This window comes from Arachis hypogaea, chromosome 4, assembly GCF_003086295.3.
Source record: "Arachis hypogaea cultivar Tifrunner chromosome 4, arahy.Tifrunner.gnm2.J5K5, whole genome shotgun sequence".
Classification (NCBI taxonomy): Eukaryota; Viridiplantae; Streptophyta; class Magnoliopsida; order Fabales; family Fabaceae; genus Arachis; species Arachis hypogaea.
In genome coordinates this window covers 26,459,389-26,478,350 of record NC_092039.1, presented here as the reverse complement: position 1 = coordinate 26,478,350, position 18,962 = coordinate 26,459,389, and the positions used below count along the sequence as shown (strand labels likewise).

The 18,962-nt window shown below is 36.7% G+C and overlaps 1 protein-coding gene across 1 annotated transcript; it reads right to left on the bottom strand.

The window, feature by feature from the left end:
- Positions 1-385: 385 nt before the first annotated feature.
- LOC112796556 (UPF0481 protein At3g47200-like) lies at positions 386-2,059 on the bottom strand. Its single transcript, XM_025839056.3, has one exon. It carries the CDS (start codon positions 2,052-2,054, stop codon positions 465-467), a length of 1,590 nt encoding a protein of 529 aa, XP_025694841.1. The 5' UTR covers positions 2,055-2,059; the 3' UTR covers positions 386-464.
- Positions 2,060-18,962: the final 16,903 nt, after the last annotated feature.

The following is an 18,962-nucleotide window of genomic DNA, read 5'->3' as shown; positions in this document are numbered from 1 at the left end:
AAACTAGAAAATAAAATTGAAGTAGCATAAACTTGTTGAAATTCTTTTTTTGGTTCACGTTAACTAGAAAACAAAATTAAAGTTTATTATGAAAACTACGGTGATTCTATAAAAAAAATTAGTGTATTAGAGATCGTTTCCACTTTTATAGTGTAAGTATAATAATTATAAAATTTAAATTAAATAAAAATAATAATGATTCTTTAAAAATAAAAAATATGCTTAATTAAAAAATAAAATAATAAAATGCTAGATTTAAAAGTTGAGTAAAGAATGATATTTAAAGTAAAAATTTTGTTTTTCAATAACCTACTTGTCCCATTTTCTAGAGAAAATAAAATCTATTTCTCAATCAGTGATGAAGACTAAAGAGCAACTCTACTCATCAACGCAATGACGAACCTCAAGTTATTATTTGATTGATATGATGATATGAAAAACAAAATTCCTTCAAACAAGAAATCTTATTCAGTGATACACGCTTCCATACACATATTTAGAATTTCCCTGCACATATCTCCACAATTGTTAGAACCAGCGGCTCCTTTATAACGTTCCGCTGCAGAGACCATGGATTTTGGAACACCCTTGAGAGGAGTAATAATCAATGCTTCTAAGAGTAGTGACCCAAACCTGTAATTCCCCCAGTCTTTTATCGTATCTTTAAACCCATACACAGTCTGAATCAAAGTGAAGTAAAGTGCCAAAATCGCACCAATTGTTGAAATTCCCACACCCCATCCACTAAGGTAGTTATGCACCAACCAAGCCCTCATTCTTGCATATTTGTTACCGCAATATTTATTTGCTGCATTCACCACTTCGTAAAGGTACGATTCCTTCTTGTCAAGAACCATTTCTTTTGAAATGTTGTTGATCAATTGCGCAACCTCTTTATCGCACCCTAAGGAATGGTGAAGCACACCCTTGTAATGGAGAAGAGCTACATCTTCTGCTGAGTTTATGAGTCCATTGAAGAAAAACAAGTAGGTCGTTACATCCGGTTTGATTCCTTTGTGACACTTCTCGAATGCAGCGATGTTTCGAAGCACGGTTCCTCTGTGATCATTCATGTATAAAGGAGGGATAGTGAGTTCTCTAGTTAGCAGCCATAGTCTCTTCTTGAAGGTTATATTCAAAAGCCTCCGGTTTGGATTCTTATCCGGTTTGATCTTCACTCCGGCCTCAGATAACTCGGTTGCAGGGCGAATCATGTAACGCTGATCCCCTGCCTCCACTTCTAATTTGAGTTCGCTCCGCTTAACGATGGCATAACGAAGAAGATGAAGAAAGTGATCAACCTCTAACTCGTCAAGCTTCTCGCAAGGCGGAATGGTTTCCGACCCACCCTGGAGCAGAGGGTAAAAGAATTCAAGACTGAGATACTTGAGACTTTTGCTTGGTTGTTTTTGTTGTTGGCACGAAACAGAATCAGTGTTTGTTAAATCGAACAATTCGTTCAAAACAAAGAATGGGAGTTGGTTTTCAAGCATGATCAAATCGCGGCGAATGACTGGCAGCATCCACCTGCTGCTTAGATAACTTGTTTGTAGAATTCCATCTTGTTCCGATAAGTCCCTCAAGAGCTGAATGACGAAGGATCCATCAATCAGCATCATCTCAAGGAACTTGTCGCTTTCGAGAGTGAATTCGTCCTTGTAACAACTCCTCACTTTGTCTTCTATCCCCTCCAGGGCCTCAAAAGCCTTGTCTAGTTTGGATGCATTGGCGCCATTCGGATCAAAGAGGCGGCGATAGAGATTCTTCTTGAGAATCTCCATTTTCTGGAGGCGAGGTGCTCCTCTGTGGTATGGACCAATGGAAACAATGCTGGGCGTGTAGGCTTTTGGTTCAACCTGGCGCAAGTTCGTTGGGACTCTGTAGATGCAAACTTTGTCACTCTCTTCGGTTCTTAGACACTTTGTATCATTTTGTAACTCTCTCTTCATAAAATCCCTCCAATCCCTCCATTTTGAGATTCTTGCAGCAGTGGCATGAAATTTTCTTGTGGAGAATTTCTGAGAAGAAATTCTAGCGAGTTTAGTACACCACATTGTTGTAGATTGAACAAAAATTAGCGGTGTTGCTTAATGCAGAGACTATGGGGTTCTTTTTATAGTTGCTGTGGTCAATTTTTTTTAATTGAAGTAAATCTATAGATACATGAGATAGGACTATTTAGTACTTTTTGGGTGGTTCTTTTTCTGTTAAAAGACAAATAATAATTAGGATGAGAGGACACAGGTCAGTGCGCTTTAATTTCGTTTAAAGGTAATTGGTGAATGTTTACGAGGTCAATGTTTTATATTAGTCAATTAACAATTTGCAATACTCTAATTGAATATAGTATGCACTTCATTGAAATTATTTTCTTCGGTTCTTCTCATGCTTAGTATTATTTGTCGATTGAAGAACAATTAGCATGCAGTATTCAGTATTGCTTAATGCAGAGACCACGGGGGATTATACAGTTACTGACTTACTGCGGTCAATTTTTTTAATTCAAGTAAACTCTTAGATCCGTAATTTAAAGAAAATATTTAAAGTTATTTTATATAATATAATATGAGAAGTGATAGAGACAAGCAAGTTTTGTGATTTGTAGTCATTAATTAGTTATTATTAGTGTTTTTAATAATGTGAAATTTTATCTAATAGTATTTATAATTTTATATATATAACATTTATAATTATATATTATAATTAAAATTAATTATTAAATAAGATAAATTTTTATTATTTTTTATTATATTCAAACACTATTGCTCTTAGATATATAAGCTATGATTATTTATTGGTGGATACTTCAATAAAGATTTTATAATTATTTTTATATAAAGATATTTTACTTTAATTATTAAAGGATAAATTTTAAAAATTAATTTTTATATATTGTAAACGTGTTATTTTTATTTAAAATATGACAAAATAAATAAGTCATATTTTTTAAAATAAAATTATCATAAAAAAATATTTTGATATTTTTATTAGAATAATTACCTTATTTATTTGGATCGTACTCCGGTTCAGAATAAAATTTGTGGAGAGAATACGGATTCTTTTTGTGGCCACAGTTGTTGACACTTGTTCAGTGCATTTAATCAGTAGTAAGAAAAATTGGTGATATAACACATTAATGTCAATAGTAAGCAGGGGCCATGGTACATAACACATTAATGTCAATAGTAAGAAATAACAGTTCCTTACATGGCTTGGTCTAGTAAATTGGTGATACCATTGAGTTCTTTAGTCCTTTGGTGGGTGATATAAAATTAAGATTTTTTACCCACAAGTCACAACTTATGTATATTTAATAATATATATACTATAATATTGGATATTCTATAAATATAACACGGCATAAACAAACTTAATATAATAAATAAGTATGTATGAAGTGAAAAAAATATTTCAGTAATATTATTTTATATAAATTTATTTTAGTTGAGAAAAAATTAAAATAAATTAAAATATTAATTGAAAACATTATAATTATGTTTCAAAAAATATTTTATAATATTAAGTATACGTAAATACAAAAATTATTTTTATTTATCCAATCACTGAATTATAATCACCTATTATTAAAATTAATTATACCAAGTTTTGTTAAAATTAAACTTTAATATTCGAACCTGCAGTGTTTGAAATAGAAAATTAATTATAATAAACAATTTCAAATGTATTTGTCATCATCAAGATTAATATCAAATCTTGACTCAACAATATATGTGTGTGATTATTCAGTATTAATAATGATGTGAAAATCAATTGAGTAATATTACGTCTATATCAAAATCAGTCATTAAAATTAGGACAAAACACTATAATAAACCAATGCTAGGCCGAAATTACGTAAATAAGCCAAAACCAAAATCGTTTTAGTAATGAGTCAAACCATATATTTATATAATTCGAACCACAATGGTTCGAACTCCATTCGTTAATAATTCGAACCAATGCGGTTCGAATTACAGAGAGAGATGCTGATTTAAGTAAATCGAACCAAGCTGGTTCGAATTACAGAGAGAGAAGGTGTATTATATAATTCGAACCAGGCTGGTTCGAATTATAGAGAAGCTGCATCAAGTAATTCGAACCAAGCTGGTTCGAATTACACAACCCCTAATTCGAACCAGTGTGGTTCGATTTAGTGGTAGACAGAGCAAGGGTGCACATGGTATGCCACGTCCTGGAGTGTGATCGTGCACTCTCCGAACGGCATATGAAACGTGTGCGTTTCCGGACGCCATCGCTCGACGAATGCACTGACAATGGCCTCGTCTAACTGGAATTCAGCCTTGCAAGATGGTATAGACCGGCCATCTACAAGTACGGAACGTATCTGTCATCTAGTCGCATGCCCTGCTGCCGTCGCATGCTCCTGATGCATCGCTGAGGCTGCGCATGAAATGCACAACTAAACCGCATAAATATACATGAACAAGAACTACATGCAAAACAAACCCATAGACCGCACAAGTAAACCGCTAACATAAAACAGCTTAAGTAGAACCACTAACATAAAACAGCTTAACTAAAACCGTTAACATAAAACAGCTAGCATAAAACAACTAACACAAATCACTAACACAAAACAACTAACAGAAACCACTTACATAAAACAACTAACATAAACCACCAACATAAGAAACCAACATAAACCACCAACTATGGGTGGAAACAGGCCAGGCCAGGCCGACAGGCCTGGCCTGTCATACAGTTGATTGGCCTGAGCCTGGCCTGCAGCCTGTTATAGGCTCTTTATAAAGTACTAGGCCTGGCCTGTTATTCAGCCTGGCCTGGCCTGAAGCCTGTTAAAAGACCTGATAATTTTTTTTACAAAAATAAAAATATTATTTAAAAAAATTATTTTTTAATAAAAATAGTTATATGTAATATGTCATATATTTAATATTTATAAAAAATTTAAACTTTTAACATATTTAAAATATACAAAAATATTTATAATAAAATATAATAAATTTAAAATATCCCATAATTTTATTAATAATAAATAGTTATTTATATATTTAATTATATTATAACAGGCCCAGGCAGGCCTGACAAGCCTATAAGGCTAATTAGTAAGCCTGGGCCTAGCCTATTAACGTATTAAGGCTTTTAAAAGAGCCTGGGCCTGTACCTATTTTATAACAGGCCAGGTCAGGCCAGGCCAAACACAGGCCAGGCTACAGGCCCCTTGTAGGCCGCCTGGCCTTTTTCCACCCCTACCACCAACATAAGAAACCAACATAAACCACTAACTTAAAAGAGTTAACATAAAACAACTAACATAAACCACTAACATAAACTACTAATATATATATAAACCACCAATATAAACCACTAACATAAACCACCAACTAAACCACCATCTAACCCGCATGCAAAACCACTAAGATGTAGCTTCTCTATGATGCACCTTCTCTCTCTGTAATTCAAACCAGCTTGGTTCGATTTACTTGAATCAGCATCTCTCTCTGTAATTCGAACCGCATTGGTTCGAATTATTAACGAATGGAGTTCGAACCATTGTGGTTCGAATTATATAAATATATGGTTTGGCTCATTACTGAAACGATTTTGGTTTTGGCTTATTTACGTAATTTCGGCCTAGCATTGGCTTATTATAGTGTTTTGCCCTTAAAATTAGTCATCAATATAAAATATATGTTAGAATATAAATACACATTAAAAATAAATTAAACCACACATATATTTATATACAAATATATTGATAGCTAATTTTAGTATACAAATAATATTTTTAAAATTAATTTGTACACTACAAAAAAATTACACACGGCATACTAAAATCAATTTGTGTGTGATTATTACTGCATATTAATTCACTATTAACATAAAATAAATTCAATTGATATCAAATTAATATTATGTTGAGTTAAAAAATTAACTAACATAATTAATGATGACAAATATTAGATTATTGGGCTAATTATCCAATTAGTTTTAATTGAATTTGGTTAAGTGTTGTATGCCAAAATTAATATACTAAGGCAGCCCAAATTGATTGAAAACAAAAACAAGGCTGGTGGACTACAAATAAAAAAAAGCCCGAAGAAATCAAAGAAATGAAATCAGATGGGACAAGAAAATCAAACAGGTTGCATGAATCAAACCAATCCAAGTCCGTATCCATCACTCCGAGTTGTTTCCCCTCATTTGCTTTCATCAAAAGCAACGTTCACTTTTTTCTCTTGGTCAAAAATCACAGAAGTAAGAGAGTGCTTAGTTCCTAAGCTATTCACAAAAGAAGAAAGAAAGAGAAGGTTAAGAAAGAAAGGTTGAGGTCAAATCAGAAAAAATTAAACCAAATCAAGCTAAGGCAAAGGTCAAAGGTAACATATTTCCTATTGCCTGCATATTGCTTTCTTCTCTTCTTCCCAACTCTCTGCCAGCCCGAAATGGGATACATGGGAAAGATTATCTCTGTTCTTCACTGTTGTGCATCTACGGTCATAAGTGTGTCTTGGAGACCAAGTTGTGTTTCAATGGTCAAAATATGGGCGTACTATTGAAAATATTTGTTTCTGCTGATTCTGTAGCTTTCGGTCAACATGAGGAGGTCAGAACCAAAGTTCCTATTTTGAGGATTAATAGAAAAAAGTGAGATGGGGTTGGTGTAGTGGAAAGCTCAAGAGTTGACCTAGGAGAGAGAGCAACTCAGCAACATGCAAGGAGATACAAAAGAAGTTGGCTCACTATTCAGAGGCTAAGGAGAGTTAACCAGTGTTTTGAGGCTTATGTTCTGAAAAGAGTTCTCTGAAGAAGTTCATCAACTTGGACAGTGCTTCCTAGTCAAAGAAGCATTCTGCCAGAATAAGGAACTAAATTGGATGCAAGCAAATCTGGTTTATCACATAGCAAAGAGGCTATTGAAGCATCAACCTCCTTCATGTTTTACATATTGTAATTTTTTTTAATGTTTATCTTTCTATAATTTCTTGAAGTAAAAGGCTGAATGAGAGAGTCTTTGAAAGAACCTATGAGTGGAAAGAGGCAGAGAGAAACACTTGAGAGAAAATCCTAGTGTTATTTCAGATTTCTTTAGGTTAAGTCTGTGTCTTGTATCTTGTACATGTGAGGTACCCCTTTCTTAGTTGGATTAGCACTAATAATGAAGAGTTAGGTATTAGTATAACCAAGTTAAGTTAGGTTAGAACTTGAAAATGTGAAAGGATTGTGTCAATCCTGTGGAATTCGTGTATGTAATACTTTAACTATAGTGAAATTCCACCATTGTTGTGATGGAGACTAGACGTACGCTACATTGCACAAGACAACCGAACCAGGATACATGATGGTGTCAGCTTCTCTCTTTTCTGCTCTGTTCTATTTTCTGATATTCATGAGACAAAATGAAATTGTCTCATAAATTTTTTGCTGCTGAGTTCAAACAGATTCAGATTGCAAGTGTGTTTTAAAAGGGTTATTTCATTAAAGTAAAAGAAGGTCATAGATTCAATCCCCCTTCTCTAAGCCTTCTATAACCTTCAATTGGTATCAGAGCCAAGGTCTCAAGAATCAAGCTTCACCGTTTAGAGCAAAGGTCCAGTGGCGAATAACTTGGGCACAACCACGGTTGCCTACACTCTAACTGAAGGCCAGTCAAACAATTGGCCTCCCTTCTTTAACGGGAAGAACTATGCCTATTGGAAAGAGAGGATGAGGATCTTCATCCAATTTATTGACTACAACATATGAAAAATTGTTGTGAGCGGTCCCAAGATTCCAACAAAAACAAGTGCTGATGAAGTGGTGACTCTAAAAGAAGAAGCTGAATGGAATGAAGATGACAAGAAGAAGATGAAGCTGAATGCTAAAGCCATCAACCTTCTTCACTGTGCTATCAGCTTTGAAGAGTACCGAAAAGTGTTTAGATGCAAGACAGCCAAAGAAATCTGGGAAAAATTCCAGGTTACACACGAAGGCACTGAACAAGTCAAAGAAACGAGGATTGATATGCTGCGAAAAGAGTACGAGATGTTTAATATGAATGATGGAGAAAGTATTGATGAAGTGTTTGAGAGATTCTCAATAATAATCAACAACCTTGATGCTCTGGGTACAAACTACTTAGAACAAATCCTAGTGAGAAAACTCCTTAGAAGCCTCACAAAGGAATGAAAAACCACTGCCACTGTCCTAGCCGAGAGCAATAACCTAAGCCCTATAACCTATGATGAGCTGAGAGAAAAACTCATTGCCTATGAAACCACACACACAAACCCGGACTCAAAGAAAAAGGGAATAGCCCTCAAGTAAAAAATAGAATAAAAAGAGAGTGAGTCTAGTGATGGTATTTCAGATGATGAGCTTATATTTTTTGTTAGGAGATTTAGAAGGATAATGAAGAGCAAGGGCAAGTACAAAGGTTCAAGCTCAAAGGAACACAAGATGGACTTGAGCAAGGTGACTTGTCATCATTACAAGGAGGCTGGTCATTTCAAGCTAAACTGTCCAAAACTCAAGAAGGAAGACAAATGGAAGAAAGAAAAGAAGAGAGTGCTCATGGCAGCTTGGAAGGATCTTAAGAATGACTCCAATGAGGAAGAAGATTCTGAAGGTGAAGATAAGATCTGCTTCATGGCTGGTAATGATCATCTTGATGAGGTAAATTACTATGACTTGTCTATAGATGATTTACATGCTATAATTAATTATTTTACACTAAACACCTCAAAACTGTTGGAAAAGTACAATAAATGCAGATTTGAAAAAGATGTGTTAAAAGCTAAAAATGATTTTTTAAAAGAAAATGTGAAGGAAACTGAATGTGCTTTGGATATTATTAAAGAAAACAGATTTCTAAAATCTGAACTTGAAAAACTTAAAAGAAAGCACATTGTGGATTCTTCTCAAGAGCTAATTGATGAAAATAAAAGATTAAATGAAATGATTATAAGGTTGAATGGTGACTTAGCAAGATTTGCCCAAAGTTCTAATAGCTTGAATAAATTACTTGCAAGTCAAAGACCATTGTTTGAAAAATCTGGTTTGGGTTATGTAACCAAGGAAAGTGAAGTTTTTGATGATTCCTCTATAAAATTCGTGGCTTCATCAAAAATCAAATTCGATTACAACAAAACATGTCTTGGATATACTCCCACACATGAGGAAGAATTTGATGAATTTTTTACTAGTGAAAATGAGCTATCATCAAAAACCGAACCTATATCAAACAGGTCAGGTTTGGGATATATTTCGAATAAAGAGGTTGCTTTCAAAAATCTACCATTTTACAACAATACCTTATATTTGAAAAGTCCTAAAGTTTTCAAAAATTTTGGTGAAAATGCTTTTGCAAAGAGGAACAATTATAATAAAAATCAAATTGTCAAAAGAAAAACACCTCTTCCAAAAATCAGAAAATTCCAGTCCTTTAATAATTTCTAGCATAATAGCTCACCTCAATTTCAGCAACATGCATTAGGAAATCATTGTATTAATTGTAAAAAATTTGGTCACTTATATCCACAATGCTTCATTGCAAAAAGAATTGTAGCAAACCAAATTTACAATGTTGTGTGTGATTTCAATGCACTTGGGCAACCAAGATGGATTAACTTCAAAGGATCCAGATAAATTTGAATACCTAAGGTTACTTGAAGTTTTTCATGCATATTTACCTAGCATCCAAGAACAAAAAGGATATGTGGTACTTGGATAGTGGATGCTCAAAGCACATGATTGGAAGGTTAACTTACTTCATCAAACTAAATAAGTACGATGGAGGTTTTGTGACCTTTGGAGATAATGGAAAAGGTAAAATAGTTGCTATTGGAAAAGTAGGTAATAATCACTCTACTTTTATTGATGATGTCTTTTTGGTAAATGGCTTGAGACACAATCTTTTGAGTATAAGTCAACTATGTGATTTGGGTTATTTAGTGACTTTCAAAAGATTAGAATGTTGTTTTGTGAATGAAAAGACAAATGAATTTTTGTTTGTTGCCAAGCATTGTAACAATATGTATGGACTTACCCTTGATGAACTAAAGGATCAAAATGTGGCTTGTTTTCATTCTAAAAAATCTGAAAAGTGGCTATGGCACAAGAGAATTGGGTCATGTAAGTATGTTTCAAATAAACAAACTTGTTAAGAAAGGTTTAGTAAAAGGTCTTCTTTTGATTAGGTTTGACAAAGACATTACTTGTGATGCTTGCCAAATGGGAAAATGGTGCACAAAATTGCAATAACACTTTTTGCAATCCGCACAACTAACCAGCAAGTGCACTGGGTCGTCCAAGTAATACCTTACGTGAGTAAGGGTCGAATCCCACGGAGATTGTTGGTTTGAAGCAAGCTATATTTATTTTATTATTCTTAGTCAGGATGTCAATCAAAATTATCAGTTGGAATTATTAGATTGGAAAAATAAAAGAGAATAAAATCGTTACTTGTTGTGCAGTAATGAGAAATATGTTGGAGTTTTGGAGATGCTTTGTCCTCTGAATTTCTGCAATGTAATATTCAACTCAATTGTTTGTAAAGCACGTCTACGGCAAGATGTATGTAGGGTGTCACCATTGTCAGTGGCTACTTCCCATCCTCTCAGTGAAAACGTTCCAGATGCTCTGTCACAGCACGGCTAATCAGCTGTCGGTTCTCGATCATGTTGGAATAGGATCCATTGATCCTTTTGCGTTTGTCATCACGCCCAGCAATCGCGAGTTTGAAGCTCGTCACAGCCATTCAATCCTTGAATCCTACTCGGAATACCACAGACAAGGTTTAGACTTTCCGGATCCTCAAGAATAGCCGCCATCAATTCTAGCTTATACCACGAAGATTCTGATTAAAGAATCTAAGAGAAGCTCATTCAATCTGATGTAGAACGGAGGTGTTTGTCAGGCACGCGTTCATGAGTTGAGGAAGGTGATGAGTGTCATGGATCATCACCTTCTCTATAATTAAGCGCGAATGAACATCTTAGATAGGAGCACACAAACGTTTGAGTGGAGAAATAAAAACAATTGCATTAATTCATCGAGACGCTGCAGAGCTCCTCACCCCCCAACAATGGAGTTTAGAGACTTATGCCGTCAAAAAGTATGTAATTCAGATCTGAAAATGTCATGAGGTACAAGATAAATCTCTAAAAGTTGTTTAAATAGTAAACTAGTAACCTAGGTTTACAGAATATGAGTAAACTAAGATAATTGGTGCAGAAATCCACTTCTGGGGCCCACTTGGTGTGTGCTGGGGCTGAGACTAAAGCTATCCACGAGTTAAGGCCTTTCTTGGAGTTGAACTCCAAGTTATAACGTGTTTTGGGCGTTCAACTCCGGATCATGACGTGTTTCTGGCGTTTAACTCCAGACAGCAGCATGTACTTGGCGTTCAACGCCAAGTTACGTCGTCTATCTTCGCGTAAAGTATGGACTATTATATATTGCTGGAAAGACCTGAATGTCTACTTTTCAACGCCGTTGAGAGCGCGCCAATTAGACTCCTGCAGCTCCAAAAAATCCATTCCGAGTGCAGGGAGGTCAGGATCCAACAGCATCAGCAGTCCTTTTTTCAGCCTAACTCAGATTTTTGCTCAACTCCCTCAATTTCAGCCAGAAAATACCTGAAATTACAGAAAAACACACAAACTCATAGTAAAGTCCAAAAATATGATTTTTTCCTAAAAACTAATAATATTTTACTAAAAATTAATTAAAACATACTAAAATCTACATGAAATTACCCCCAAAAAGCGTATAAAATATCCGCTCATCACAACACCAAACTTAAACTGTTGCTTGTCCTCAAGCAACTAGATAAATAAAATAGGATTAAAAGAAATTAAGAAGTAATAATATTTTAGAGTTTTTAAGTGGAGCTCAGATTCTTATTAGATGAGCGGGCCTTGTAGCTTTTTGTTTCTGAACAGTTTTGACATCTCCCTTTATCCTTTGAAATTCAGAATGATTGGCATCCATAGGAACTCAGAATTCAAATAGTATTATTGATTCTCCTAGTGTAGTATGTTGATTCTTGAACACAGTTACTTTATGAGTCTTGGCCGTGGCCATAAGCACTTTGTTTTCTAGTATTACCACCGGATACATAAATGCCACAGACACATGACTGGGTGAACCTTTTCAGATTGTGACTCAGCTTTGCTAAAGTCCCCAGTTAGAGGTGTCCAGAGCTCTTAAGCACACTCTTTTTGCCTTGGATCACGACCTTAACCACTCAGTCTCAAGTTTTTAACTTGGACCTGCATGCCACAAGCACATGGTTAGGGACATCTTGATTTAGCCGCTTAGGCCTGGAACTATTTCCTTAGGCCCTCCTATCCATTGATGCTCAAAGCCTTGGATCCTTTTCACCCTTGTCTTTTGGTTTTAAGGGCTGTTGGCTCTTATTCCTTTTCTTGATCCAATGATTTCTTGTAAATATATTTTTTTCACTGCTTTTTCTTGCTTCAAGAATCAATTTCATGATTTTTTAGATCATCAATAATATTTTTCGTGTTCCTCATTCTTTCAGGAGCCAATATTCATAAAATTCAAGATAAAAATTATGCACTGTTCAAGCATTCATTCAGAGAACAAAAAGTATTGCCACCACATGTAATTAATTATAATTTTTATTATTAAGAACTCGAAAAATATAAATTACTTCTTTATTCTAAAAATCTACTACTTTATTCATGTCTGATGATGATGAGAAAAATAAATTATAACTTAATTGGAAATAAAACCAGAATAGATATGCTAATTACTACTACTACTACTATATATCTTCTAAGGTAAATTTCTATAATAACACTATCACATAGTTAAAGCTAAAATTAGAACTCAACAACCTGTGTTTTGAGAAGTAGATGTTCCTCTAGTCTGTGGGGTGCTTTTCAAGGATTAATTTCTGGCGCTTCAACTCCCTTATATCACGCCTTTGCTTCCTGTTCCTTAAGCAGTTTGCAAAGCATGCTACTTTGATTGTTCTGTTCTTCCTTTATTTGGTTCATAGCTTCTTGCAATTTGGAAATAGATGCTTCAATATGTTCCCAATATTCGAATTGAGGAAGTTCTGGGAGGACTTCCTGTGCTCTCCTCTTGATTGGATCATCCTGCAGTTGTTGTCTATCCATTGATATTCTAGTGATTGGCCTTTCAACTGAGATATACTCTGTTATTCCCATCTTCACTCCAGCATCTCTGCAGAGCATAGAAATTAAGCTTGGATAGGCTAATTTGGCGTCCTTGGAATTCTTGTTTGCTATTTTGTATAGTTCACACGAGATCAGTTGATGAACTTCTACTTCTTTTCCCAACATGATGCAGTGAATCATCACTGCTCTTTTAACAGTAACTTCAGAACGGTTGCTGGTGGGTAATATGGAACGCCCAATAAAATCCAGCCAGCCTCTGGCTACTGGTTTGAGATCTTCTCTTTTGAGTTAATTTGGGATGCCAGTCGTGCTGGTGGTCCACCTGGCTTCGGGGATGCATATATCCTCTAGAATCTTGTCCAGACCTTTATTTACGCTCATCATTCTCCTATTAAAGGAGTCTGGGTCATCTTTCAGTTGAGGGAGCTTAAAGATCTCCCTGATTTTGTCAGGATGGATATGAACAATCTTTCCTCTGACTAAGGTCCGATGGTCATAGAGAGCAGCTCCAATTATTCTTTGCCTGTCTGTCTGCCATAAATTAGCATAGAACTCCTGAACCATGTTCCTTCCCACTTTCGTTTCAGCATTGGCTAGGATTTCCCAGTTCCTGTTTCGAATTTGCTCTTGGATCTCCGGATATTCATCTTCCTTCAGGTCAAATTTAACTTCCGGGATCACTGATCTATGACTCATTATTTTGTAGTAGTGGTCTGAATGTTCTTTAGTTAAGAACTTCCTTTGATTCCAAAGTGGCTTTGGAATATTCTCTTTCTTGCCTCTTGGGTTGGGTTGTTTTCCTTTAGGGGCCATGATCAAAGTGAGAATGTTTTTGTGATTACGGATAAGCACACCAAACTTAGAGGTTTGCTTGCCCTCAAGCAAAAGAAAGAAGAGAAGAGGAATAGGAGGAGAGCAAGTGTAGAATGGTGGATGATGAGAGGGGCGCCGAAAGTGGTTATAAAGGGAGGGTGGGTATTCAAAAATAAGAAAAAGATATAAGATAGAAGATATGATTCATAAAAGATAAATATGACAAGAAAAGGATATAATTTAAAAAGATATGAATGATATTTGAAAATAAATTTGAAATTTATAATTTGAAAAAAGATTTCAAAAGATAATTAAGTTGGGAAAGAGTTTGGAAAAAGAGTTGGATTGGATTGAAAATCAATTGTCCTTATGGATTAAAATGCATGTAAAATCTTTGAAGTAGGGATTTCAGAAATTAGAGATTTTAGAAATTAGGATTAAAATTTTTGAAATTGAAGGATGATATTTGGAAACATGTTTATGCAAAAAATCATGAATTAAAACATAAAAATTAAAAATTTTTTGAAGAAAAACGAATTTTACCTCCTCCCCACCATCCTGGCGTTAAACGCCCAAACGCTGCATGTTTTGGGCGTTTAACGCCCAATTGTTGCTTCTCCTGGGCGTTCAATGCCCAGCTGTTGCTTCTTTCTAGCGTTGAACGCCAGGAAGTCCTTTGTCACTGGGCGTTTTTCTGAACGCCCAGGACGCTGTCAATCTGGCGTTAAACACCCAGAAGGTGCTTCTTTCTGGCGTTCAACGCCCAGAAGATGCTCCTTTCTGGCGTTTAACGCCCAGATGGCTACCCTTACTGGCGTTGAACGCCCAGTGGGTACTTCTTTTGGGCGTTCAATGCCCAAAACATTTCTTACTGGCTTTTTCACGCCAGTGAGCTTCCAAATTTCCCTGTAACTCTGTGAATTCAATCAATTGCTATTTTACCTTTGAAGATACTTTGACACATACCTGTAAAGAAAAGGAAATTTATTTAATTAGTAAATAAACTTTGTAAATGGCTGGGTTGCCTCCGAGCAAGCGCTTCTTTATTGTCTTTAGCTGGACTATTACTGAGCTCTAATCAAGTCTCAGTTTTGAGCATTCTTGCTCAAAATTGCTTTCAAGATAATGTTTAATTCTTTGTCCATTAACAATGAACTTTTTGTTAGAGTCATTATCTTGAAGCTCTACGTATCCATATGGTGATACACTTGTAATCACATATGGACCTCTCCACCGGGATTTTAATTTCCCAGGGAATAATTTGAGCCTAGAACTAAATAGCAGAACTTTCTGCCCCGGCTCAAAGACTCTGGATGACAATTTCTTATCATGCCATCTTTTCGCTTTCTCTTTGTATATTTTTGCATTCTGAAAGCATTGAGTCTAAATTCTTCTAGCTCATTTAACTGGAGCAAACGTTTTTCTCCAGCTAACTTGGCATCAAGGTTCAGGAATCTGGTTGCCCAATAGGCCTTGTGTTCCAGTTCCACTGGCAAGTGACATGCCTTTCCATACACAAGCTGGTATGGAGAGGTCCCTATAGGGGTCTTGAATGCTGTTCTGTATGCCCACAGAGCATCATCCAAGCTCCTTGCCCAATCCCTTCTACGGTTAATTACAGTCCGTTCTAGGATTCTTTTGAGTTCTCTATTTGAGACTTCAGCTTGCCCATTAGTCTGTGGATGGTATGGAGTGGCTACCCTGTGGCTAACCCCATAACGAACCAAAGTAGAGTAAAGCTGTTTATTACAGAAATGACTGCCCCCATCACTGATTAATACTCTAGGGTACCAAATCTGCTAAAGATGTGTTTCTGGAGGAATTTTAACACTGTTTTAGTGTCATTAGTGGGTGTTGCAATAGCCTCCACCCATTTGGATACATAATCCACTGCCACCAGAATATAAGTGTTTGAGTATGATGGTAGGAAAGGTCCCATGAAGTCAATACCCCATACATCAAACAGCTCAATCTCCAAGATTCCTTGTTGAGGAATGGCATAAATGTGAGGCAGATTGCCAGATCTTTGGCAACTGTCACAATTAAGTACAAACGCTCGGGAATCTTTATAGAGAGTAGGCCAGTAGAAGCCACATTGGAGGACTCTTGTGGCTGTTCGCTCACTTCCAAAATGTCCTCCATACTGTGATCCATGACAGTGCCATAGAATCTTCTGCGCTTCTTCCTTAGGCACATATCTACGGATTACTCCGTCTGCACATCTCTTGAAGAGATATGGTTCATCCCAAAGATAGTACTTTGCATCTGTGATCAATTTCTTTGATTGCAGCCTACTGTACTCTTTGGGTATGAATCTTACTGCCTTGTAGTTTGCAATATCTGCAAACTATGGTACTTCCTAGATGGCAAAGAGTTGCTCATCCGGGAAGGTTTCAGAGATCTCAGGGAGAGGGAGGGACGTCCCTTCTACTGGTTCTATTCGGGACAGGTGATCTGCTACTTGGTTTTCTGTCCCTTTTCTGTCTCTTATTTTTATATCAAACTCTTGCAGAAGCAACACCCATCTGATAAGTCTGGGTTTTGAATCCTGCTTTGTGAGTAGATATTTAAGAGCAGCATGATCAGTGTACACAATCACTTTTGATCCTACTAAATAGGATCTGAATTTGTCAGTGGCGTAAACCACTGCAAGTAGCTCTTTTTCTGTGGTTGTGTAATTCTTCTGTGCGTCATTTAGAACATGGCTGGCATAGTAAATGACGTGCAGAAGCTTGTCATGCCTCTGTCCCAACACTGCACCAATGGCATGGTCACTGGCATCACACATCAATTCAAATGGTAATGTCCAGTCTGGTGCAGAGATGATTGGTACTGTGACCAATTTAGCTTTCAGAGTCTCAAATGCCTGCAGACACTCTTTATCAAATAAAAATGGTGTGTCAGCAGCTAGCAGGTTGCTCAGAGGTTTGGTGATTTTTGAAAAATCCTTTATAAACATCCTATAGAATCCTGCATGCCCTAGAAAGTTTCTGATTGCCTTAACATTGGCAGGTGGTGGTAATTTTTCAATTACTTCTACCTTAGCTTGATCCACCTTTATTCCCTTGTTCGAAATTTTGTGCCCAAGGACAATTCCTTCAATCACCATAAAGTGACATTTTTCCCAGTTTAAAACCAGGTTAGTCTCTTGGCATCTTTTCAGAACAAGTGCTAAATGGTTAAGGCAGGAGCTGAATGAGTCTCCAAATACTGAAAAGTCATCCATGAAGACTTCCAGGAATTTTTCCACCATATCAGAGAAAATTGAGAGCATGCACCTCTGAAAGGTTGCAGGTGCATTGCATAGGCCAAATGGCATCCTTCTGTATGCAAATACTCCAGATGGACATGTGAATGCCGTTTTCTCTTGATCCTGGGGATCTACTGCAATTTGATTATAACCTGAATATCCATCCAGGAAGCAATAGTATTCATGACCTGCTAGTCTTTCTAGCATTTGGTCTATGAATGGTAAAGGAAAATGATCCTTTCTGGTGGCTGTATTGAGCCTTCTATAATCAATACACATACGCCACCCTGTAACTGTTCTTGTAGGAACCAGTTCATTTTTTTCATTGTGAACCACTGTCATGCCTCCCTTCTTAGGGACAACTTGGACAGGGCTTACCCAGGGGCTGTCAGAAATAGGATAAATAATTCCAGCCTCTAGTAATTTAGTGACCTCCTTCTGCACAACTTCCTTCATGGCTGGGTTCAGCCGCCTTTGTGGTTGAACCACTGGCTTGGCGTCACCTTCCAATAGGATCTTGTGCATGCATCTGGTTGGGCTAATACCCTTGAGATCACTGATGGACCACCCAAGAGCTGTCTTGTGTGTCCTTAGCACTTGAATTAGTGCTTCCTCTTCCTGTGGCTCTAAGGTAGAGCTTATGATTACAGGAAAGGTATCACCTTCTCCCAGGAATGCATATTTTAGGGATGGTGGTAATGGTTTGAGCTCGGGTTTAGGAGGTTTCTCCTCTTCCTGAGGGATTTTCAGAGGTTCTACTATTCTCTCTGATTCCTCCAGGTCAGGCTAAACATCTTTAAAGATGTCCTCTAGCTCTGATTCGAGACTCTCAGCCATATTGACCTCTCTTACTAGAGAGTCAATAATATCAACACTCATGCAGTCATTTGGGGTGTCTGGATGTTGCATGGCTTTGACAACATTCAACTTGAACTCCTCCTCATTGACTCTCAAGGTTACTTCCCCTTTTTGGACGTCAATGAGGGTTCGGCCAGTTGCTAGGAAAGGTCTTCCTAGAATGAGAGTTGCACTCTTGTGCTCCTCCATTTCCAGCACCACAAAGTCAGTAGGAAAAGCAAATGGCCCAACCTTGACAATCATGTCTTCAATCACGCCTGATGGGTATTTAATGGAGCCATCAGCAAGTTGAAGACATATCCTGGTTGGTTTGATTTCTTCAGTCAAACCAAGCTTTCTGATAGTAGATGCAGGTATTAGGTTGATACTTGCCCCAAGATCACATAAAGCTTGCTTGGTACAAGTACCCTCTAATGTGCATGGTATCATAAAGCTCCCAGGATCTTTAAGCTTCTCAGGTAAGCTTTTCAGAATGACTGTACTGCATTCTTCAGTGAGGTAAACTTTTTCAGTTTCCCTCTAATCCTTCTTATGACTTAAGATCTCTTTCATGAACTTAGCATAAGAGGGTGTTTGCTCAAGTGCTTCTGCAAACGGAATCTTTATTTCAAGAGTCCTGAGATAGTCTGCAAAGCGGGCAAATTGCTTATCCTGTTCCGCTTGACGGAGTTTTTGAGGATAAGGCATTTTGGCTTTATATTCCTCAACCTTAGTTGCTGCAGGTTTATTACCTACAGAGGTGGGTTGGGAAGCCTTTTTAGAGGGGTTGTTATCAGCACTTGTATGTGACTAATTTCCCACTGGCATTTGAATGCCAGGGGTGGAAGCTGGAGTGGTGTTAGACGCCAACTCCTCATTTGTTACTGGCGTCTGAACGCCAGAACTATGCTCCCTTTGGGCGTTCAACG

What these genes read in the sequence shown, in the direction of transcription:
- LOC112796556 (XM_025839056.3), bottom strand. Translation starts at nt 2,054, where the DNA reads ATGTGGTGTACTAAACTCGCTAGAATTTCTTCTCAGAAATTCTCCACA.